This window comes from Bombina bombina, chromosome 6, assembly GCF_027579735.1.
Source record: "Bombina bombina isolate aBomBom1 chromosome 6, aBomBom1.pri, whole genome shotgun sequence".
NCBI classification, from domain to species: domain Eukaryota; kingdom Metazoa; phylum Chordata; class Amphibia; order Anura; family Bombinatoridae; genus Bombina; species Bombina bombina.
Genome location: NC_069504.1, coordinates 474,441,808 through 474,468,321, shown reverse-complemented (window position 1 = coordinate 474,468,321; position 26,514 = coordinate 474,441,808). Strand labels below are relative to the sequence as shown.

At 38.3% G+C, this 26,514-nt stretch overlaps 1 protein-coding gene across 1 annotated transcript in view; it reads left to right on the top strand.

The window, feature by feature from the left end:
- LOC128664475 (sodium/nucleoside cotransporter 1-like) overlaps nt 1–26,514 on the top strand; it is a 108,046-nt gene that overhangs the window by 29,691 nt on the left and 51,841 nt on the right. Inside the window, exons 4-5 of the mRNA XM_053719300.1 lie at nt 24,021–24,028; nt 25,359–25,548. Coding sequence (XP_053575275.1) covers nt 24,021–24,028; nt 25,359–25,548 — 198 coding nt within the window. The remainder of the gene's footprint in view (nt 1–24,020; nt 24,029–25,358; nt 25,549–26,514) is intronic.

Here is a 26,514-nt window from a genome sequence, read left to right as displayed (position 1 = left end):
AGCTTGAGAACCTCCGTGTGTTTGCCTTGGGGAGGTATTAGCTGCTCTGAATGACTGTAACACAGTTTCAGTACCAGAGAAATTGTGCAGGCTGGATAAATACTATGCGGTACCGGTGTGTACTGATGTTTTTCCTATACCTAAAAGGCTTACAGAAATTATTAGCAAGGAGTGGGATTGACCGGGGGTGCCTTTTTCCCCACCTCCTATATTTAGAAAAATGATTCCAATAGACGCCACTACACGGGACTATATGGCAGACGGTCCCTAAGGTGGAGGGAGCAGTTTCTACTTTAGCAAAGCGTACTACTATCCCGGGTTGAGGACAGTTGTGCTTTTTCAATTCCAATGGATAAAAAATTTGAGGGTTACCTTAAGAAAATGTTTATTCAACAAGGTTTTATTTTACAGCCCCTTGCATGCATTGCACCTGTCACGGCCCGCGGCGGCATTCTGTTTGAGGCCCTGGAAGAGGCCATCCATACAGCTCCATTGACTGAAATTATTGACAAGCTTAGAACACTTAAGCTAGCTAACTCATTTGTTTCTGATGCCATTGTTCATTTGACTAAACTAACGGCTAAGAATTCCGGATTCGCCATCCAAGCGCTTAGGGTGCTATGGCTTAAATCCTGTCAGCTGACCGTGACTTCGAAGTCTAAATTACTCAACATTCCTTTCAAGGGGCAGACCTTATTCGGGCCTGGTTTTGAAGGAAATTATTGCTGACATTACTGAGGTAAGGGGTCACACCCTTCCTCAGGACAGGGCCAAAGCAAAGGCCAAACAGTCTAATTTTCCGTGCCTTTCGAAATTTCAAGGCAGGTGGCAGCATCAACTTGTCCGCTTCAAAACAAGAGGGAACTTTTGCTCAATCTAAGCAGGCCTGGAAACCTAACCAGTCCCTGGAACAAAGGCAAGCAGGCCAGAAAGCTTGCTGCTGCCTCTAAGACAGCATGAAGGAACGGCCCCCTATCCGTGGACAGATCTAGTAGGGGGCAGACTTTCTCTCTTCGCCCAGGCGTGGGCAAGAGATGTTCAGGATCCCTGGACTTCAAAGCTTCCCCTCCACAAGGGAGATTTCATCTTCAAGGCTATCTGCAAATCAGGATAAAGAAAGAGGCATTCCTACGCTGTGTGCAAGACCTCCTAGTTATGGGGAGTGATCCATCCAGTTCCGCGGACGGAACAAGGACAGGGGTTTTTATTCAAATCTGTTTTGGGTTCCCAAAAAAGATGGAACCTTCAGACCAATTTTGGATCTAAAGATCTTAAACAAATTCCTCAGAGTTCCATCTTCAAATGGAAACTATTCGGGACCATCCTACCCATGATCCAAGAAGGTCAGTACATGACCACAGTGGACTTAAAGGATGCCTACCTTCACATACCGATTCACAAAGATCATCATCGGTTTCTGAGGTTTTCCTTTCTAGACAGGCATTACCAATTTGTAGCTCTTCCCTTCAGGTTGGCTACAGCCCCGAGAATCTTTACAAAGGTTCTGGGGCTCACTTCTGGCGGTTCTAAGACCGCGAGCATAGCGGTGGCTCCGTATCTAGACGACAATCCTGATACAGGCGTCAAGCTTTCAAGTTGCCAAGTCTCATACAGAGATAGTTTCTGGCATTTCTGAGGTCGCAACGGGTGGAAAGTGAACGAGGAAAAGAGTTCTCTATCCCCACTCACAAGAGTCTCCTTCTTAGGGACTCTTATAGATTCTGTAGAAATTAAAATTTACCTGACGGAGTCCAGGTTATCAAAACTTCTAAATGCTTGCCTTCATCTCAGACCGCTGCAATTATGCATGCTGAGTCAGTGGAATGGGGATTACACAGATTTGTCCCCTCTGCTAAATCTGGATCAAGAGACCAGAGATTCTCTTCTCTGGTGGTTGTTTCGGGGTACACCTGTCAAGGGTATGACCTTCGCAGGCCAGATTGGAACAATTGTAACAACAGATGCCAGCCTTCTAGGTTGGGGTGCAGTCTGGAATTCCCTGAAGGCACAGGGATAGTGGACTCAGGAGGAGAAACTCCTTCCAATAAATATTCTGGAGTTAAGAGCGATATTCAATGCTCTTCTGGCTTGGCCTCAGTTAGCAACACTGAGGTTCATCAGATTTCAGTCGGACAACATCACGACTGTGGGCTTACATCAACCATCAAGGGGAACCAGGAGTTCCTAGCGATGTTTAGAAGTCTCAAAAATAATTCGCTGGGCAGAGTACCACTCTTGCCACCTGTCAGCAATCCATATCCCAGGCGTGGAGAACTGGGAGGCGGATTTTCTAAGTCATCAGACTTTCCATCCAGGGGAGTGGGAACTCCATCCGGAGGTGTTTGCTCAGTTGATTCATCGTTGGGGCAAACCAGAGTTGGATCTCATGGCATCTCGCCAGAACGCCAAGCTTCCTTGTTACGGATCCAGGTCCAGGGACCCAGAAGCGACGCTGATAGATGCGCTAGCAGCGCCTTGGTTCTTCAACCTGGCTTATGTGTTTCCAACCGTTTCCTCTGCTCCCTCGACTGATTGCCAAAATCAAACAGGAGAGAGCATCGTGATTCTGATAGCACCTGCGTGGCCACGCAGGACTTGGTATGCAGACCTAGTGGACATGTCATCCTTTCCACCATGGACTCTGCCTCTAAGACAGGACCTTCTGATACAAGGTCCTTTCAATCATCCAAATCTAATTTCTCTGAGACTGACTGCATGGAGATTGAACGCTTGATTCTATCAAAGCGTGGCTTCTCCGAGTCAGTCATTGATACTTTAATACAGGCAGTGAAAGCCTGTTACCAGGAAAATCTACCACAAGATATGAGTAAATATCTTTATTGGTGTGAATCCAAGACTTACTCATGGAGTAAAGTTAGGATTCCTAGAATATTGTCTTTTCTCCAAGAGGGCTTGGACAAAGGATTATCAGCTAGTTCCTTAAAGGGACAGATTTCTGCTCTGTCTATTCTTTTGCACAAGCGTCTGGCAGAGGTTCCAGACGTCAGGGCATTTTGCCAGGCTTTGGTTAGATTTAAGCCTGTGTTTAAACCTGTTGCTCCCCCGTGGAGCTTAAAACTTGGTTCTTAAGGTTCTTCAAGGAGTTCCGTTTGAACCCCTTCATTCCATTGATATTAAACTTTTATCTTGGAAAGTTCTGTTTTTGATGGCTATTTCCTCGGCTCGGAGAGTCTCTAAATATCTGCCTTACAATGTGATTCTCTCTATCTGATTTTTCATGCAGATAAGGTAGTTCTGCGTACCAAACCTGGGTTTTTACCTAAGGTTTCTAACAAGAATATCAATCAAGAGATTGTTGTTCCATCGTTGTGCCCTAATCCTTCTTCAAAGAAGGAACGTCTTTTACATATCTGGACGTAGTCCGTGCCTTGAAGTTTTACTTACAAGCTACTAAGGATTTTCGTCAAACATCTTTCCTGTTTGTCGTTTACTCTGGACAGAGGAGAGGTCAAAAAGCTTCGGCAACCTCTCTTTTCCTTTTGGCTTCGGAGCGTATAAGCCTAGCCTATGAGACTGCTGGACAGCAGCCCCCTGAAAGGATTACAGCTCATTCTACTAGAGCTGTGGCTTCCACCTGGGCCTTCAAAAATGAGGCCTCTGTTGAATAGAATTGCAAGGCTGCGACTTGGTCTTTTGCTTCACACTTTTAAAAATTTTACAAATTTGATACTTTTGCTTCTTCGGAGGCTGTGTTTGGGAGAGAAGGTTCTTCAGGCTGTGGTTTCCTTCCGCTTAATCCTGCCTTGTCCCTCCCATCATCCGGTACTTTAAGCTTTGGTATTGGGTATCCACAAGTAATGGATGATCCTGGGACTGGATACACTTAACAAGAGAAAACATAATTTATGCTTACCTGATAAATTTATTTCTCTTGTAGTGTATCCAGTCCACGGCCCGCTCCCTGTCCTTTTAAGGCAGGTCTAAAATTTTTAATTAAAACTACAGTCACCACTGCATCCCTATGGTTTTCCTCCTTTCTCTGTTTGTTTCGTCGAAATGACTGGAATATGAAAGTTAGGGGAGGAGCTATATAGCAGCTCTGCTGTGGGTGATCCTCTTGCAACTTCCAGGTTGGGAAGGAGAATATCCCACAAGTAATGGATGATCCGTGGACCTGGATACACTACAAGAGAAATAAATTTATCAGGTAAGCATAAATTATGTTTTCACAATGTGTGCCACTTACAAGCTTTAAACCTTTGAGAACTTACACACAGAGGAACATACAATTAAAAAATTGGTATATTTTCTCCCTTAGACCTACTACAGTGTGACATCCTCAGGTGATAACCATAGGATAATCTGTATACTCTGGTTCAGAATCTCTTTAGTAAAAAGAAGCATACACACATTAAAAAGTAAAATGTTTTTTAGAGTATTTTTTCTTTTTGAATATCTCTTTTTCATTGTATTTTTAGCTTGTGCTTTTCCTAAGCAGGATACAGATGTTGATTGGTGAATACATACCTATATCCTGTCCTGGGAGCAACACTTTAACTCTGTATTTAACCCATTTTTAGGGGCTAAACACATTTAAAAAAATTTTTTGTTTAACAATAAAATTATCTAACAAAAAGAGCATTTTATTTCACACCTTTCTGTCCCTTTAAAAATAATGAAAGACTGTATCTTGCAAAGATAGTGTACCATGGAAATACATTTAAAAGGGTCACTGAACCCATATTTTTTAATTTGTGATTCAGATAGAGCATTCAATTTTAAGCAACTTTCTAATTTACTCCTATTATCAAATTTTCTTCATTCTCTTTGTATCTTTACTTGAAATGCAAGACTGTAAGTTTAGATGCCGGCCCATTTTTGGTGAACAACCTGCGTTGCTCTTGCTGATTGGTGGATAAATTCATCCACCAATAAAAAAGTGCTGTCAACAGTTCTGAATAAAAAAAAAGCTTAGATGCCTTCTTTTTCAAATAAACATAGCAAGAGAATGAAGAAAAATTGATAATAGGAGTAAATTAGAAAGTTGCTTAAAATTGCATGCTCTACCTGAATCACAAAAGAAAAAAATTGGGTTCAGTGTCCCTTTAAATGAAGAAGAGAAGTAGATCCTAATGTACTAAGATCTGACAGCCGTAGTCAAATCAAAGTAAATATTTAACAGAAATGGAAAACATTAACCACAGAACACAGTGGAAATAGGATTTAACTTTTTGTATACTGGAGCATGGGTATTTGGTGTGTACACTTTGTTCACTTGCTTGCTAGTGCATGATGGGTACACAGCAATCAAAAGCTGCCTATACTATGAGATCTGCATTGGTAAAGTGCACAAGGTACAGATCTCATGAAACAAAAAAATCCTAAAGCTTTCTACATTTGCATATAAATGTTTATTGAAACACATTCCACACTGATGTTATTCACTTTTTTTTTTATTCTGAATAAAAAGTTTCCTCTACGTATATCCCAGTCTATTAGATGAATATTACAAAATATTTTGCACTCGTTTTGTAGGGGTTCAAAAGTAAAGCAAAACCAATTTAACTTATGACTTTTTTTAACGTTCATCATGAAAAATCATCAGACACTTTGGGCAAGATTACAAGTGGTGTTGCTATTGTTTAGCGCGGAACACAATAAGCAATATTGCGACAATGCTAATTTACACGCATATTACAAGTTTAATGTAATTAGCCGCGCCTTGAAGGACCTAGCATCAAAATGTAAGTAACATAAGTAAATCAAATAAACTATTGCACTCATATATATCCACATATATCCATATGTGTGTATATATATACTGTATACATATATATATATTATATAATATATATACATACGCTTCACTTTATAGCCTTTACCAATCAAATATATTATTAACATGAAAAATCATTTTTTACAATTTTAATATTTTTAAATATGTTTTACTGTGTTTTTAATTAATATATTTTACATTCGAATGTTCTTTTCTTCCCGTTGACGAAAACGTTCTCTGTATTTCTAAAGTATATATTTCTATATATATCTGTACATATAGCTATACCACATAGTAACATAGCAACAGTAGTAGAAGGTAGATATATATTTTACAAAAATAATCATATATAAAGAGAGAAATAAATATTTTAAAGATATAAATAATTGTTTTCTTCAATGGGGAAGACATTGGAATGTAAAATATTTATAACTAATCTTTGGATCTTAGCGCTGTAGTTCTAATGCATGTCGGGGTTATGCACAAGCGATAATTATTTTTTTTAGTTATTCAGCGCACTGCATTGAAATCTATAGGGAGAAGAAGTAAAAGGATAGTCTAGTTCAAAATTAAACTTTCATGATTCAGACAGAGCATGCAATTTACTCCTATTTAACCTCTTAAGGGACATATGACGGAATTTTTCCGTCATAAAACAATTGATCAAACTGAAAGCTGTGTCCTTAAAGGGTTAATTTACTTTAATTTACTTCTATTAGCAATGTTCCTTTGTTCTCTTGGTATCTTTATTTGAAAAAGCAAGAATGTAAGCTTAGGAGCCAGCTCATTTTTGGTTCAACGCCTGGGTAGCGATGGCTCATTGGTGGCTACATTTAGACACCAATCAGCAAGCATTACCCAGGTGCTGAACCAAAAATGGGCTGGCTTCTAAGCTTACATTCTTGCTTTTTAAAATAAAGATACTAAGAGAATGAAGAAAAATTGATAAATAGTAAATTAGAAAGTTGCTTAAAATTGCATGCTATATCTGAACCATGAAAGTTTAATTTTGACTAGATTAGCCCTTTAACACGGTCACGATATCCGAACTCCTAACGTTAGTGCGCATTGGGTTTCACTTGAGCGCAAACTTTCTACTTTCAATTTGTATTACATGCGTTAACCTGCCTGTGTTAAAAGTTTGCATGCAAATTAAAAAAAATTGCGTTTCACTTGTAATCTATCCCAATGAGGCCTATCTATCAAGCTCCGAACGGAGCTTGAAGGGCCGTGTTTCTGGTGAGTCTTCAGACTTACCAGAAACAGCAGTTATGAAGCAGCGGGCAAAAGACCGCTGCTCCATAACCCTGTCAGCCTGCTCTGATGAGGCGGACAGGAATCGCCGGAATTCAACCCGATCGAATACGATCGGGTTGATTGACACCCCCTGCTGGCGGCCGATTGGCCGCGAGTCTGCAGGGGGGGGGGGCGTTTGCACCAGCAGCTCACAAGAGCTGCTGGTGCAATGCTCAATACGGAGAGCGTATTGCTCTCCGCATTCAGCGACGTCTTGCAGACCTGATCCGCACTGTCGGATCAGGTCCGCAAGACCTTTAATAAATTGGCCTCTTTGTGTTTAGAAACTTCATCAACAATACCAGGTGAAAATAATTAATATTAATCACTTTTACACTAATAAAATATAGCCACATCAACAACTGAATGACCACACATGCCCACTATACTGATAATGTTCCTGTTCAAATTTCCTAAAAAGACATACACACATATCAATATGGATTTAGAGCATAACAGGATAAGTGCACACATGTCACCTATTATCATCACTGGAAAAATCACTTTAACAAAATTGCCACACTTTTAAAAATCATTATCTACTGAAAAAAAATAAAAAAATAAAATATATTAAAAATTATTAAACATACTGTAAAATATTCTACATATAATATATTTATATATTCCATAGTATGTTTAAGCATTTTAAATAATTTGTATTGTTTTTTTATATTTTTTATGTAATATATCAATAACACACCTTATGATTACTCCATTTTTATGAGCGCTAACACGACCTCTTTAAAATCTAAATCGAGAAAACCCTATGTGCAGAAACGCAAATTTATATTCCTATGTACATAGAAAATAACGTATTTTTTATTATTAAATATATATTTCTCTATATATGTCTAATACTGATCATGTAAATACATATCTATACCTATATATCTATAGCAATAGATACAATGGGGTATTGAAAAGAAATCTATATATGTATATATGTGTGGACATATGTATTTAAGTATTTATGTGTTTCACTGTATATTTACTGTACATATTTAACATTCCAATGTTCTTTACTTACAAGATAATGTACTTTTATTGTAAATACATATTTCAATATATATCTGTATATACCTATACCTGTATACAGTGGGTATTGAAAATAATCACCCCTTGCAAATATTTACATTTTGTTGCTTTGCAGCCTGAGATAAAGACAGGACACAGTTTTTGTTTACCAGGTTGTAATTACTCATTGCAACTTATAACATCCAAGTGAAAGATATAACACCAACATGTCAGGCAAAAATAAAAGACAATTCAAAAACAGAAACACTGAGTTGCAAAAAGGAGTCCCCCCCCTTTGTGTCAGTATTTTTGTTGAACCACCTTTTGCTTTAATTACAGCCTTTATTCTGTTGGAAAATGTCTCTACTAACTTTGCACATCTAGACTGTGCAATATTTGCCCACTCTTCTTTGCAGAACTGCTCCCAGTTCCATTACATTTGATGGTGACTGTTGGTGGAGTGCAGTCTTCAAGTCATGCCACAGGTATTCAACGGGGTTTAAGTCTGGGCTCTGACTAGGGCCATGCAAGGATATTCACCTTTTTCTCCGTCAACCACTGTGTGGATCATTTTGTGTGTTTTGAGTCATTGTCATGTTGGGAAGGTAAACCTTCCCTTTGTCAACTCCTGGCAGAGGGCAGCAGATTTTTCCTCAATAATTTGATGATATTTGCCCCATCCATTATTCCTTCTACTCCCGACACAGTGCTCCAGTGCCTGCTGCAGAGAAACAACCCCCATAACAGGATATTACCACCTCCATGCTTTAGTATAGGTATTATGTTATTTGGATGGTGAGCTGTATTGGATTATCCTGTAGACATATCTTTTGGTGTTGAGGCCAAATAATTCAATTTTAGTCTCACCTGACCATAAACATCTTTTTCCATGTGGCCTCAGAATCTTCTAGGTGTGTTATGGCAAAGCTCAGCTTGACTGCATGTGACCTTTATTGAGGAGTGGCTTTTTACTTGCAATCCTCCCATACAAGCCACATTTGTGAAAAATTTGTGATATTGTTGTCACATGCACACAATGACCACTCTTTGTCATAAATTCCTGCAACTGCTTCAAAGTTGCTGTGGGCCTCTTGGTAGTCTGTCTGACCAGTTTACTCCTGGCTCTTTCATCCAGTTTGGAGCAATGTCCTGATCCAGAGAGGGTCTGTGTTTGTACCAAATACCTTCCACTTCATAATAGTAGTAAATGAGTACAGCACCAGTTGGTTCCTTAAAGCAGGTTTTAGTTTCTGTATGATGCCCGTGGGAGAAAGGGTTACTGCCACCCTTACAGGCAACATAGACAAATGGAATCCACAGCAACCAATTAGGTAAAAGAAAATACCTTTATTTTCACATTACATGCGACGTTTCGGCCTTCACAGCCTTAATCATGCATACCAAGGCTGTGATTAAGGCTGTGAAGGCCGAAACGTCGCATGTAATGTGAAAATAAAGGTATTTTCTTTTACCTAATTGGTGCTGTGGATTCCATTTGTCTATGTTCCACTTCATAATAATAGACTTTACTGCAGTGGCGGCTCGTGGGTTATTCAAATGGGGGTTCTACACACACACACACACATGCAATATATATATATATATATATATATATATATATATATATATATATATATCACAAAATGGTATCACAACCAAAATGTATTAAGTACCTATGTGGTAAAAAATACTTCTTTATCATATTTATATATCTATTAAAGGGGCAGTCAATACAAACTGTAAATTACAAATTACATGAAACTGTAGGTTCAGATCCGTGAAGCATTTTGCAAAGCATAATGTAGCTGTATTTTGTCCAGTTAGTATATTTTGTATGTTATTTTATTAAGATGTCCCTGTTATACATGGTATAGATAAATGATGAACTGCAAAGCTCTCCTTTTTTCTTATGGTGGTACTGATTCTCCTACCTTAATTGTAATTTATTACATAGGTTTACATTTATACACACAGTTTTTTTTTTTGTTTTTTTTTTTTAAACAGTCTGGGTTTGCCTTTTTTGGGGTTTAGTAATTAAATATAATTTTTACAATAGGGGGGCTATTGGAAAAATTATATTTTATTCAGCAAACATTTTTTTTCTTCTTCTTTTGGCTGGGGGGTTCATGTGCGGCTGTGCGCATATGGAGGAGCCTCCACTGCTTCACTGTACTTCTAGGCATTTATAAAGCCTTTGATATTTTCTTGTATCCATCTCCTGACTTGCACCTGTCCACAACATTATCCCAAAAATCTTTTGACAGTGCCTTGCCACCCATAGTTGACTGTTTGATCTTCAGTTGCACTACCCAGGGATTAAGATGGTCCAGGAAAGCTCTTTTCATGCTGAGCTAATCAATATGCCACAGCTGATCATAGTTGAAAGGTCAAATGACTTTGTTGTGTGCCATTGAAAAAGGTGATTAGCCTACACCTGATTGAGTTGCAATGAATTTTAGTAGGGGGTGATCCTTTTTGCAACTCAGTGATTCTGTTTTTGAATTGTGTTTATTTTTGCCTGACATGTTGGTGTTATATCTTTCACTTGGATGTTATAAGTTGCACTGAGTAATTACAACTGGATAAACAAAAACTGTGTCTGTCTTTATTTCAGGCTGCAAAGCAACAAAATGTAAATATTTGCAAGGGGGTGATTATTTTCAATACCCACTGTATACAGGTATAGGTATATACAGATATATATTGAAATATGTATTTACAATAAAAGTACATTATCTTGTAAGTAAAGAACATTGGAATGTTAAATATGTACATTAAATATACAGTGAAACACATAAATACTTAAATACATATGTCCACACATATATACATATATATATATATATATATATATATACACACACACACAAATTTAGACATGCATATGTATGTATCTCTATGTTAAAGCCCTTTGCCTGCCTTTTTTTTTCTTACCGCTGAGACCTCATATTTTTGAGCCCTTATAATTTTTTAATGCAATTTTTTTTTTACCAGATAGTGTTATTATGAGTGCAACTGCACTTTTTTTTTTATATATATATATTTTTATTGAGGATAAAAAGTTTACAACATTTTTATACAGTGTACAAGATAATATCTTCCAAGTATAACAAGAGTAAATATTTGTTTTAAAATCCTCATTTTCCTTCCCCGTATTTAATATATTAGGTCACTCTTGGACCTTTCAAGCGATTTTGTTAAAGTCCAGGGGATGTTATAACACAAAAAACAAGAACAGAAAAGAAACCATTTGAAAGCACATATAAGGAAAAGTGGACTCCATCTCCAATATTATGTACTGAGTTTATATTAACCGTATTAATTCTATGTAAGACTACTTGTATGTTCCGCATGCAGATTATGTGTATAAAGATTATTTCTGCCGCCTGAAAGTTCCCTTTTTCCATTGAATTAGAAGATTATCTCTATATCCTCATTCTCAAACAGAGTAAGTTTCTTTCATCATATTAAACAAGAGCGGTGGGTATGAGACCCCTTTACGGCATCTCATATGTGTTTATGATTATAAAGTAAATGAGAATGGGAATATTTTGTAAAGGATCCTATACTCCATACTATATGCTTTTAAAGACTGATAGAATCCATCTATACAGTGCAGGTGTCATAATTGCAGTATAGCTGTAGACACCAGAGGAACATACACTCAATAACCTGAGAGGTATAACTGCCAAAGTAAACTGCCTGAAGGTATATCTTAGATGCGGCTTATCTTAACAGGTATCATGCAGATTTGTACTAGATGTTAGCGAACCATTATCATCAGAGATTCCCCACAATACACACACAAGAAAAAAGAAAAAAAAACTTTTGGTACTTTAAAGTGTCTATTGTCAAAATTATGTTAGAAACACTCTTATGCTTTATGAGAAATAACTGTGAGAGTCCATGGGAACCCGCAGAGCGACTTAGCCACAAGGGTGTCAAAATAACTATAAACATGTTGAACATTCTAGAACTGATCAGTGTAGCTATAGGTATTGAACTGAAACATATATTGCTAACAAGTTAAAGCCCAAACAAATGTTTCTTCATCTCTAATAGCTTTCTTCTATAGCTCCACTCCATAAACGCTTATTTGTGAATGGTATAATAGGCAGTACTTTAAAGTGGAAAGTTTCGTAGTGATATCAGCTAGTAGAGCTTCCTTATGTTTTGTCCCAAGTATGAGCATAGTGTTCAGCAAAATCAGGGCCTTCTTTTAGATGCCATATGGGAATTGGGGCATGTATGTAGATAGGCTTTATATCATAGGACCTTTGAAGGAAAGTACCGCTGAAGGAAAGTCGAGGCATGTCCTCTAGCACACGGTTTTTCTTACTGGCTTTTGTGGGTGTCAATATATTTATCACAGTCTCACAAGGTGCTGATTGTAATTGGGCAATGTGGGCACTCAGTTCTAGGACTGCTATGATGTTCTCTGGGTCAGATCCTTTCCCCTCGCCAAGCATAACCCTAGCTGGCTAACCAGTAACGGAAGAAATAAAAGCGCTCCTGTCCGGCAGCCAGGAAGTGTGTGATTTTCTGTCAGCCATGCCGGGGCCCTTCGGCGCAGCCTGCGGATTAGCCCAAGGCAGACCCAACTCTCTGTAGGGATAACAGTTGTCGTCTAGAGGAGCCTTGGTTGACGCTCGTTCTCCCGGCTGAGTCGGGGGGATTTGTGCAAGTGAAAGCTTTTCCTCTGTTACTGTCCTCTTCTGATCGCCATCTTTATTTTCAAGTTTTGTAAGGTACTGTTCTGATGTGTCTACATTTGCGTACTCAGTGGTTCAGGGTTCTTTATGAGGTCGTGTGGTAGAGATCTTTGATATATTTTGAGGAGCAAGATATCCAGTCTAGCGAAACGCTTATCCAGGTCCTGCGCTAGTTCTGTCTCCCATGCGGTCGCCATTTTAGGTCGGCCTTCTGGCTGGTAGGTCAGAGATTGGAGATTAGTTATGTTGTGAGATTGATATCAATATGCTATCCTGTCGCAGTGGTGTTAGGAAGAGCAGTAAGGCAGGAAACTTGCTGCCCAGCACTGTTAACCCGGGAGTCCGCGGGCGGGGGGGTCGCTACCTATGAATGGGCCGCCGCCCTAGGTTCAATCTTTCCGAACTGTGGCCCAGAATTCATCAAAACAGCAGTCAAAAACTGGATTATAGCCACCTTTGTTAGGGTAACTGTCATATGTTGAGTGGTGCAGTTTGCGTTGCTGTTAAAGGCTCTAAAATTGGCAGATTAAAGAGGGATCTTTCAGAGCTTACAGTGAGTGCGACTTATCAGGTAAGTGGTACGGACACGCCCCTCGTGCAACTGCACTTTTAAATGTATTTTTGATGAGTGTTGTGCAACTTTTTTGTCTTGCGAAATAGTTAACCAGAGCTCTGAAGTCCATGCTAACCCAACGCCTTTAAATTAGATTGCGCTCATGATAAAAAGAGCAGTGAAACACCACTTACCACTCGCGAGCTACACTTAGTGCTCCACTCGTAATCTAGCCCTTTGTTAGTAGTTTCATTAATTATATTAGGTTTGTAGGTATCAAATGGTAATAGGGGTAATAGATAACAGTGGTATTGCACGTTTAAGTGGGGTTAATTTATGATCTGTGCAGTGTGGCAGGCCGTCTTTAACATGGTGCAAAAGGGGCAGCTGCCCCAGGCCCAGGCCCAGTCTTTGTTGTGGGGGCCCAAAGCAGCTGCCCATTGAGCCCTGTGCTGCCCCCAAATAGTTTTCCAGGTGTTCTAAAATTTTCCTGGACCCATAGGATTGCAGGACCCCACGTCACTTCCGGTGACACAGCATCAGCTGTTGGATGTGTGCACTGCCACTGTCACAGGGTGCACAGTTTCCCTCCTCTGGTGAAGTTCAGTAGTCCAGGCCAGGAGCTGGAGCCACAGTCATAACTTGCACTGGCCGGCTCAGGCCAAGGGGCAGCTTTTATTTCCCAGAGGCGCTGCTGTTTGTCCTACTCACAGCTCCTTGGGCCCTCTCTGTGGGTGACCGGTGTATTCTACCAAACTAGGCCTGATATGGGTGAGACATTTTCCGTGTGCTGCACTAAGCTCCGTGCCTCGCTCAGTAATTTCTCACTTCAGTGTTCATGTTCAGTGCTGATGATTATTACTGACAATGCCATTTCAGTTGTAATAGTTTACTTTATAACAATATGTTTTGCCATTATAAGTACCCAAAAAGAAACGCCAATGAGTACAAGAAATATTTAAGTATCACAATGCACTGATTAGGAGCACTTGTTAAAACACCAAACAAGCTGTCAGAACACCCACGGAAAACATCTAGCATTATAAGCCATGTTTTCCTATATAAATTATTTAGGTAAATATCCAGTATTATAATTATGCATACAAACAAATAAAAAACAAACAAAACAAAAAAAATGCTTTGTTTGAAGGAGCATAAACCTTTCTGTGTTCTGTATTATTTTGTTATGGAATGCACACTACTACAGAATAGGATTTTTTAAGTAAGGACAATTTGCATTGAATTTACATATTATAAATTCATTATTTAATATTATATATATGTAAGGCTACATTTTAAAATTGTAGTTACTTTTATGAGGGGGGGGGGCAAAAAATATGTTTGCCCAGGGTCCAATTAGTATTAAAGACGTCCCTGGATTGGTGTAAGTAGGAGTTTGCCAGGAATTCTAACTTTCACTAAGTAGATTGATTTGGCATTACAGATTTTCCCCTCCACTCCAATTCTTTTAATTGTTTATTAAATTAATTACACATCTAAATAATGCTGATAAAACTTTCATTTAAGTGGTGGTTGATGGGGATAGAAGACTTCACATCAACTTATCTCTCTGCAAAAATGTTTTGTATTGTGGTACAATAAATGATTAGGCCAAAAAAAATGTATATTTGTAAGTTTTTTTTATTTTAATTCCACAAATAAAAATTATGGTTCTCCTACAATTAATAAATATATATTTGTTTTTGTTTTGTCTTTATTTTAACACTAAAGTGACTATGCTTTATATTTCAGAAAAGTGTCAAAACCATATGATAAATTTGCAAAATTTTGCAAAGCCCATTCAACAATCCTTAAATACATTATTATTGGGAGTCCTCTGTGCAGGTAAGAGGGGTATTTGACCAATACAATTTTATAGAAAATATTCAGAGACACAATACAATTTGTACAGTCTACAAAACACTAAAGCTTTGCATGGTATAAAACTCTATCATATTCTTTAAATCTGTATTTCATGTTTCAGATAGAGCATCGCGATTTTATACAAGTTTCTAATTTACTTCTACTATTAATATTTCTTCGTTCTCTTGGTATCTGATGAAAAGCAAGGACGTATGCTTAGGAGCCGGCACATTTCTGGGGAACTATATTGCAGCAGTTTTGCAAGAATGTAATTATTTACAAGACCACTAGATGGCAGCACTATATCCTGCTAATAGTGACTCCAGATCCCTACCTAGGTATCTCTTCAACACAGAATATTATGGGAACAAAGCAAATTTGATAAAAGTAAATTGGAGACTTTTAAAAAAAAAAAATGGTATGCTCTGTCTAAATCACAAAAGGAAAAGTTTTAGGTTAAATATCCCTTTAATAAATGTAGCCACGCAAGGATGCACCATTGTGGGACAAGGAAATTATTATAGTAAAAACCAAACTAGTTATTAGTGTATTTAAATCAAGATACATTTTTTTTTCAATATGCATATAATAACAAAAAAATATTCTAGTAAAAAGCAACAACTTTTAGCTTTTAGTGCATATATTAATTTCCACTACAGTGTAACGGCTAGATTTAGAGTTTTGTCGGTAACGACCCCACGTAGCTAATGCTGGCTTTTTTCTGGCCGCACCTTTAATATAACTCTGGTATTGAGAGTCCACAGAAGGCTGCGTTAGGCTCCAAAAAAGGAGCGTATAGCATATTTAACGCAACTTCAACTCTCGATACCAGAGTTGCTTACGGACGCGGCCCAGCCTCAAAAACGTTGCTCGTGCACGATTCCCCCATAGGAAACAATGGGGCTGTTTGAGCTGAAAAAAACCTAACACCTGCAAAAAAGCCGCGTTCAGCTCCCTAACGCAGCCCCATTGTTTGCTATGGGGAAACACTTCCTACGTCTGCACCTAACACTCTAACATGTACCCCGAGTCTAAACACCCCTAACCTTACACTTATTAACCCCTATTCTGCCACCCCCGCTATCGCTGACCCTGCATATTATTATTAACCCCTAATCTGCCGCTCCGTACACCGCCGCTACTTACATTATCCCTATGTACCCCTAATCTGCTGTCCCTAACACCGCCGACCCTATATTATATTTATTAACCCCTAATCTGCCGCCCACAACGTCGCCTCCACATGCTACACTTATTAACCCGTAATCTGCCGACCGGACACGCACACCGCTATTATAATAAAGTTATTAAACCCCTAATCCGCCTCACTAACCCTATAATAAATAGTATTAACCCCTAATCTGCCCTCCCTAACATCGCCTACACCTAACTTCAAACATAACCCCTAATCTGCCGACTGGAGCTCACCGCTATTCTAATAAATGTATTAACCCCTAAAACTAAGTCTAACCCTAACACTAACACCCCTAAGTTAAATATAATTTAAATCTAACGAAATTAATTAACTCTTATTAAATAAATTATTCCTATTTTAAGCTAAATACTTAACCTGTAAAATAAATCCTAATATAGCTACAATATAAATTATAATTATATTATAGCTATTTTAGGATTAATATTTATTTTTACAGTAACTTTGTATTTATTTTAACCAGGTGCAATAGCTATTAAATAGTTAAGAACTATTTTAATAGCTAAAATAGTAAAATAATTACAAAATTACCTGTAAAAATAAATCCTAACCTAAGTTACAATTAAACCTAACACTACACTATCAATAAATTAATTAAATACAATACCTACAATTACCTACAATTAAAACCTAACACTACACTATCAATAATTAATTAAATACAATACCTACAAATAACTACAATGAAATAAACTAACTAAAGTACAAAAAAATAAAAAAGAACTAAGTTACAAAAAATAAAAAAATATTTACAAACATAAGAAAAATATTACAACAATTTTAAACTAATTACACCTACTCTAAGCCCCCTAATAAAATAACAAAGCCCCCCAAAATTAAAAATGCCCTACCCTATTCTAAATTACTAAAGTTCAAAGCTCTTTTACCTTACCAGCCCTGAACAGGGCCCTTTGCGGGGCATGCCCCAAAGAATTCAGCTCTTTTGGCCTGTAAAAAAAAACATACACTACCCCCCCCAACATTACAACCCACCACCCACATACCCCTAATCTAACCCAACCCCCCTTAAATAAACCTAACACTAAGCCCCTGAAGATCTTCCTACCTTATCTTCACCTCACCGGGTATCACCGATCGGTCCTGGCTCCAAAATTTTCATCTAAGCCCAAGCGGGGGCTAGACATCCATCATCCGACGGCTGAAGGAAGTCCAGAAGAGGCTCCAAAGTCTTCATCCTATCCGGGAAGAAGAGTAGATCCGACCGGCAACCATCATCTTCCAAGCGGCATCTTCTATCTTCATCCGATGAGGACTGCTCCATCTTGAAGACCTCCACCGCGGACCCATCTTCTTCCGACGACGACTTCCCCCCGACGAATGACGGTTCCTTTAAGGGACGTCATCCAAGATGGCGTCCCTCGAATTCCGATTGGCTGATAGGATTCTATCAGCCAATCAGAATTAAGGTAGGAAAATTCTGATTGGCTGATGGAATCAGCCAATCAGAATCAAGTTCAATCCGATTGGCTGATTCAATCAGCCAATCAGATTGAGCTTGCATTCTATTGGCTGTTCGATCAGCCAATAGAATGCGAGCTCAATCTGATTGGCTGATTCCATCAGCCAATCAGAATTTTCCTACCCTTAATTCGATTGGCTGATAGAATCCTATCAGCCAATCGGAATTCGGAGGGACGCCATCTTGGATGACGTCCCTTAAAGGAACCGTCATTCGTCGGGAAGTCGTCGTCGGAAGAAGATGGGTCCGTGGTGGAGGTCTTCAAGATGGAGCTGGTCCTCATCGGATGAAGATAGAAGATGCCGCTTGGAAGATGATGGTTGCCGGTCCGGATCTACTCTTCTTCCCGGATAGGATGAAGACTTTGGAGCCTCTTCTGGACTTCTTCAGCCGGGTCGGATGATGGATGTCTAGCCCCCGCTTGGGCTTAGATGAAGATTTTGGGAGCCAGGAGCCGATCGGTGATACCCGGTGAGGTGAAGATAAGGTTAGGAAGATCTTCAGGGGCTTAGTGTTAGGTTTATTTAAGGGGGGTTTGGGTTAGATTAGGGGTATGTGGGTGGTGGGTTGTAATGTTGGGGGGGGTAGTGTATGTTTTTTTTTATAGGCAAAAGAAGCTGAATTCTTTGGGCATGCCCCGCAAAGGGCCCTGTTCAGGGGCTGATAAGGTAAAAGAGCTTTGAACTTTTGTAATTAGAATAGGGTAGGGCATTTTTTATTTTGGGGGGCTTTGTTATTTTATTAGGGGTCTTAGAGTAGGTGTAATTAGTTTAAAATTGTTGTAATATTTTTCTTATGTTTGTAAATATGTTTTTATTTTTTGTAACTTAGTTCTTTTTTATTTTTTGTACTTTAGTTAGTTTATTTCATTGTAGTTATTTGTAGGTATTGTATTTAATTATTTATTGATAGTGTAGTGTTAGGTTTAATTGTAGGTAATTGTAGGTAATTGTATTTAATTAATTATTGATAGTGTAGTGTTAGGTTTAATTGTAACTTAGGTTAGGATTTATTTTACAGGTAATTTTGTAATTATTTAACTATTTTAGCTATTAAATAGTTCTTAACTATTTTAATAGCTATTGTACCTGGTTAAAATAAATACAAAGTTACCCTGTAAAATAAATATTAATCCTAAAATAGCTACAATATAATTATAATTTATATTGTAGCTATATTAGGATTTATTTTACAGGTAAGTATTTAGCTTTAAATAGGAATCATTTATTTAATAAGAGTTAATTAATTTCGTTAGATTTAAATTATATTTAACTTAGGGGGGTGTTAGTGTTAGGGTTAGACTTAGCTTTAGGGGTTAATACATTTATTAGAATAGCGGCGAGATTCGGTCGGCAGATTAGGGGTTAATAATTGAAGTTAGGTTGTCGGCGATGTTAGGGAGGGCAGATTAGGGGTAATAAATATAATATAGGGTCGGCGATGTTAGGGCAGCAGATTAGGGGTACATAGCTATAATGTAGCTGGCGGCGGCGTGCGGACGGCAGATTAGGGGTTAATAAGTGTAGGTAGCTGGCGGCGACATTGTGTGGGGGCAGATTAGGGGTTAATAAATATAATATAGGGGTCGGCGGTGTTAGGGGCAGCAGATTAGGGGTACATAAGGATAAACGTAGGTGGCGGTCGGCAGATTAGGGGTTAAAAAAATTTAATCGAGTGTCGGCGATGTGGGGGGGGCCTCGGTTTAGGGGTACATAGGTAGTTTATGGGTGTTAGTGTACTTTAGGGCACAGTAGTTAAGAGCCTTATGAACCGGCGTTAGCCCAGAAAGTCTCTTAACTACTGACTTCTAACGCTCACTTCAGCAACGACTCTAAATACCGGGAGTTAGAAAGATCCCATTGAAAAGATAGGATACGCAAATGACGTAAGGGGATCTGCGGTATGGAAAAGTCGCGGCTGAAAAGTGAGCGTTAGACCCTTTTTTGACTGACTCCAAATACCGGCGGTAGCCTAAAACCAGCGTTAGGAGCCTCTAACGCTGGTTTTCACGGCTACCGCCAAACTCCAAATCTAGGCCTAAATTTGGAATTATTTCTTACATTGACATCTCCTTTATCTGTACTACCCATTCTTCTGAGGAAATAAAGAATTTTCTTGGAGAGAATGTTAGGACCAGGTTATTTGTATGTACATGGGATACTAACTGTGCATTTGATTTAATTGATTTTGACACTTCAGTTCAATCCTCCATAGTGTAATGCCCTTAGTGAAGCACTTACTGTAATAAGGCAATGCAACACCTTGGTAGAACGTATTGTTAGGAATAGAACGTCACTGCTTTGTAGCCCTTTCTGGTAGCCAATCACTTAAGATGGAAAAAAAGAACCTTCCTACAGGTAATAAATGTCATGCAACCCCAATCCATCGCAACTCCTTTTCTCTTATTTTTGGTGTCAGCTTTTTATTTTAAACACCATCTTTTATCCCCTTATTCCAGTGCTATTGGACTGTGTGCATCAAGCTAAAGTGTTTATTGTATTGGACATCCATGGGGGCCTATGACTTAGGGCCCTGATGATCAAAAAATGATGGGATATTTTAGACCTTATATTGTATTTTTAGGAGTCTCTCCTTCATGCCCAGAGTCCTGCATAGCGAGAGAAACATCTCTCAATCCAACATTTTGATTTTTATTTTTTTTTAAGGAACTCGCTGTACTGTTGAGATTTATAGATCCTCAGTGGAGAACTTTAGATCATCAGTCTCTTATGGCCGATAATCAAAAGCTCTCTGCAGTGATGTGCGGTGACTTCAGAGGCTGGTGAGGCAGTGTCTAGGAATCGGATACGCCTTCATTCTTTAGATATCCTTTGTTGAAGAAATAGCAATTGCACATGGGCGAGCCAATATCTATATGCAGCCACCATTCAGTATCTAATGAGCATATTTAGATATGATTTTCAACAAAGGATATCTGATTTCCTTCATTCTTTTGATATCCTTTGTTGAAAAGCATATCTAAATATGCTTAGAAGCTACTGAGCATATTTAGATATGAATTTCAACAAAGGATATCTGATTTCCTTCATTCTTTTGATATCTTTTGTTGAAAAGCATATCTAAATATGCTTAGAAGCTACTGAGCATATTTAGATATGAATTTCAACAAAGGATATCTGGTTTCCTTCATTCTTTTGATATCCTTTGTTGAAAAGCATATCTAAATATGCTCAGTAGCTAATGAGCATATTTAGATATGATTTTCAACAAAGGATATCTGGTTTTTCTTCATTCTTTTGATAGTCCTTTGTTGAAAAGCATATATAAATATGCTTAGTAGCTACTGTTACAGAATTGCTACCTGCAATTGTTTTTAGCCTGGCCCAATGGTGTTTTTGGCACAGAAATTGATGCCAACACTGCCATAGGTGACATATTTTCTCGTTTTGAATAAGTAACAGATATTTTCAAAGGGTTAATAACCATTGGGCCACTGATTTCACTATGAATATATACAGGTTAGATCTCCCTCCATGACATGCAATTGTTTTTAGCCTGGCCCAATGGTGTTTTGGGCACAGAAATTGATGCCAACACTGGCATAGATAACATAATTCTCATTTTTGAATAAGTAACAGATATTTTTCAAAGGGTTAATAACCATTGGGACACTGATTTCACTATGAATATATACAGGGTAGATCCATCTCCATGACATGCAATTGTTTTTAGCCTTGCCCAATAGTGTTTTTGGCACAGAAATTGATGGCAACCATGCCATAGATAACAGAATTCTCATTTTTTAATAAGTAACAGATACTTTCAAAGGGTTAATAACCATTGGGCCACTGATTTCAATATAAATATATACAGGTTAGATCTCCCTCCATGACATGCAATTGTTTTTAAGCCTGGCCCAATGGTGTTTTGGGCACAGGAAATTGATGCCAACCCTGGCATAGGTGACATAATTCTCAATTTTGAATAAGTAACAGATATTTTCAAAGGGGTTAATAACCATTGGGGCCACTGATTTCACTTTGAATATATACAGGGAAGATCCTCTTCCATGCCATGCAATTGTTTTTAGCCTGGCACAATGGTGTTTTGGCACAGAAATTGATGCCAACCCTGGCATAGGTGTCATAATTCTCATTTTTGAATAAGTAACAGATATTTTCAAAGGGTTAATAACCATTGGGCCAGGCTAAAAACAATAGCATGGCATGGAGGGGGATCTACCCTGTAGATATTCATAGTGAAATAAGTGGCCCAATGGTTATTAACCCTTTGAAAATATCTGTTACTTATTCAAAATTGAGAATTATGTCACCTATGCCAGGGTTGGCATCAATTCTGTGCCCAAAACACCATTGGGCCAGGCTAAAAACAATTGCATGGCATGGAGGGGGATCTACCCTGTATATATTCATAGTGAAATCAGTGGCCCAATGGTTATTAACCCTTTGAAAATATATGTTACTTATTCAAAAATGAGACTTAGAGCACCTTATGCCAGGGTTGGCATCAATTTCTGTGTCAAAACACCATTGGGCCAGGCTAAAAACAATTGCATGGCATGGAGGGGGATCTACCCTGTATATATTCATAGTGGAAATCCAGTGGCCCAATGGTTATTAACCCTTTGAAAATATATGTTATTTATCAAAATAGTAATATTTGTAGTGGTGCCAACGTATGCCCTTTTTTCAAGTTTGTATATCTAATTGTTATATAAATAAGATTCCACCTCTGTGTAACTACATTATATGAATCATATTATTATTTTAATAAAACCTATGTTTTTATTTTAAAGTAAATTTAAAGCAGTCTGACAAAAAAATTGAATAAGAAACCAACTTCCATGCATAATAAACAGAATTTCACAATAAGAAACAGCTTGAATAAGAAACCAACTTCCTTGTCGTGTGACTGAGCCTGCTGGGGCCCTGGGCCAATTTTTTTCTTTTATTTTAGGCGGCACTAAGTTGAAGTTAGATAACTTGAGTTGAACTTGATATACATTTATTACAACGAACTTGCAGCCTCGCTGCCTCTATAGTCAAGGGAAGTGACTTGGACTATTTTGGCAGCGAGGCTGCAAGTTCGTTGTAATAAATGTATATCAAGTTCAACTTCAACTCAAGTTATCTAACTTCAACTTAGTGCCGCCTAAATAAAAGATTGGCCCAGGGCCCCAGCAGGCTCAGTCACTATAAAAGCTGTGTTAACATCAATCACAATTATCACTATCGATCGAAACACAACGGACTGCCGCCAGGCTGAGGCCCGCCACCCGCCACTGACAACTACCTAAAAAGATGCGCCGCCACCAAATATAGATAACATATTGAACAAGTAGTCTTCTACGCTCCGGTTGCTGACTGACTGTTAACGGTCGTTCAGTAGTACTGTAGTTAGTAATACTAGTAAGAGAGAGCAGAGTGCAGCACTTCGATGCGATCGACTGACACCCACCACGTCTGACTCTAGTCTGCGCCGTTGAGCTGCTCTGACACGTGACCGCACGCGGAAGGATCTATTTCCATTCCCCGCCCGGCACTCAGAGACAGCCAGCCCCAGTCAGATTCAGACGAGTTCTGAATTCTGAATCTGATTGGCTGAGAGTCTGAGACTAGTAGTGAGACTGAGAGGCGGCCAGGACGGAGGCTAGCCTCCTGTGGAAGCGTATGGGGCGCATTGGAGAGCACTGCATTAGCACCTTTTCTCCTCTTGGTGGCAGTCTCTCAGCGTTCCCATACACTTCCACAGTAGTCAATACATTCATATTGCGCAATGCAAGGACAGCCGGCTGTCCTTGTTTTGCGCAATATGAATGTATTGATGTATAAGTACTATATGTACGGTCGGTTTTAATAAAATTTACAGTGAGTGTTGACAAAAACCAGAATCCTGATTTTGGTGGAGGGGTGGGGGGGTCACCTTATTTTATAAAAAAAAAAAAAATATGAAAAAAAAAAAAAAATCTAATTTTTTTTATTTTAAATAAATGCTGTAATTACATAGATTGGCCAGGGGAGGCACTGCCTCACCTGCCTCCTGTGACTGCACGTCACTGGCCTCTCTGGTCCAAAGAGATGATCTAAGGAGTCTCTACAGCACCGCAAAGGTCCATTTAATTACTTACAAGTGTAAATTTGATCTTATGAACTGTTTATCTCACTATGCAGGGCTCTGGGTGTGAATGATAAACCCCTACACTACAATATAAAGTTAAAAAATCTCAAAGATTTTATGTAATTTCTCCCCCTGCTAGCGAGTTTTTGATCATCGGGCCCTTAGTGAGGATTCCATAAAGGCGATGAATGGAAGATGGAGTTCAATACTCAGTCAGGCCACAACAGTAGTTATATTCCTGTATACTCCTAAAACCATGTTAAACAAGTCTTATGCCTACTGAGTAATTATAAAAATAAAATAACTTAAGTTCCTTGAATGTGTCATCTCCAAAGACTGCTTTGCCAGATGACCCTTAAAAAATAGTTTTCTTGGGTTTGTTAAATATTATGGGAAATGTATCCAGAACTTCCTGCTCCTCTCACGTCACTCATGAAAAAGTGCCACCACTTGTAAAATGTTGCCTACTTCAGCAGTAGTTGCTTTCTAAACCTTAAAAACAGCCTTCTGTTCATCTCCAATACTGAAGCATCAAGATCCAAAATCTTTGCTCAAAACAATAACGCACAAGGAAAGAATAAGGGTGCTAAGTAATATTGATGCAGAAATCCAGCAAAGCATAAACAGGTTGACGTCAGAGGTACATGAAGCACTAAAGCTGAAATGAAGATAAACCTGTTGCACAAGTCCCAACACCCAAAGCGCAGAGAAAAACACATCACGCTGAATATAATTTTACTATAGATATTATTAAAGGGGCATAAGTAAATCAGAATTGAAAAGCTTTAGTGCATTTCTGAGTTGAATAGAAGCATTTTTGGATAATACTTTTATTAGCAAAAATGCATCTAGTAAATATTATTACTCTTTCAAGGGCATATGTGCATATGCCTGAAACAATAATAACTTTTACTAGAAACACCAGTGCTAATACAAGTATAGTGCAAAAATGCTTCTATTCAGAGCTAAAATGCATCAGTACAAATTTGAAGTTTGAATAGTATGTCCCTTTATTAAACAGCATTAGAGCTGCAACACTAACTTCCCAGATAGAAAATCTAGTTTTATTCCTTAGTCATATTGTAATACCGAAGGTAAACTGAAATGTACCTTACACTAGTGGGATAAACATGTCAGTTTTTTTCTTAGTATGAACAATCAGTTTTTTCAGTAGAAGGAAACAAATATAAAAAATGACACTACACTTACAGGAACGTGCTTGCATATAATATACAAATTAGAATAACAGTAATTTTCTGTACATTTTATGTGACCTGAAGTATTTGAAATTGGTTGATTATCATATGTTTGCTGTTGCTTTGATTGCACTCACTTGAGAGACTATGGCCCTATCATTTACTAACAAACCACTTGCCATCTTTATTTTTTAGGCTATGCGGCCTATTTTATTGCAGCTTGCGTGCTGAATTTTCAGAGGGCTGTGGCACTGGTAGTTATAACTTGTGTGGTGCTTTTCTTCCTGAGCTATGACCTAGTGAAAAAGTACTTTGGAAAGAAGATTATAAGATTTTTCAAACCAGTCAGCAAATTCTTTAAGAAGAACAAGAGATGGATGAAGTGGTAAGTTTTAGAATATCATTTGCTATTCTCTTCTGCTTATCTTAATCTGAGGAAAGGGAAATTAGCATTGGCACACAAGTGGTTTATAAGAGTCTGTTCAATCTTGGGCCCAAATTCTAAATATAATTAAATATATTAGAATATTAGAAAATATGTTTTAGCAGTGACAAACCTGCTCATTTAGTACAGGATTGATTAGGAGTGTTAAATCTGTCTTACTTAGTTCTGAAGTGAAGCTTTGCTGTGTTTGTGGAGGAGAGGATTTAGTAAGAGATCCTTAGATGCTTTCAAAACCTCGCCGGCATGGAGAAAAATCACACAAAATCTTTGAGATTTTTTTAGACCTTGTATTGCAAAGTAGGTGTCTGTTTCACATAAAGAATACTACGTAGCAACATTAATATTTCTCAAGATAATTTTTTTTTAAGGGCCTCGCCATACCGACGAGACTTCTAAGAGTATCTCGCCTTTAGATCATTGGACTCTTAGAGAGAGAGAGAGGTTTTTTTTATGAGCAGACACATAGTTTTCTGATTATTTGGAATTTAAGGGACAGTTTACCCAAAAATGTTCTCCTCTTTAAATTCCTCCCAATGATCCATTTTACCTGCTGGAGTGTATTAAATTGTTTACAAGTAGCTCCTTTACCCCTTTCTCTGCATATGAAATAGCTGATTCAGCCTGTGGTATCCCAACCTATACTGAAACTTTCTATACTGGAGTCTAAGCTATTGACAAACCTATTTAAACACAGCTAGTGCAATAAATCACACTCCCAGTGGGGTGCAGGATAGTTAGGTAACAAAATGTTAATTTTCCATTAATCTCTCTATATATTGAGCGTTGGTTTTCAGAAAAATATAAGATAAGGTAGCAAGTGTGTGTACTCAAAGTAATAACATAATGAGATCTAATATTACCTGCAAGCTCAACCCATTTTAATAGGCTGTGGTTTAAAAGCACAAA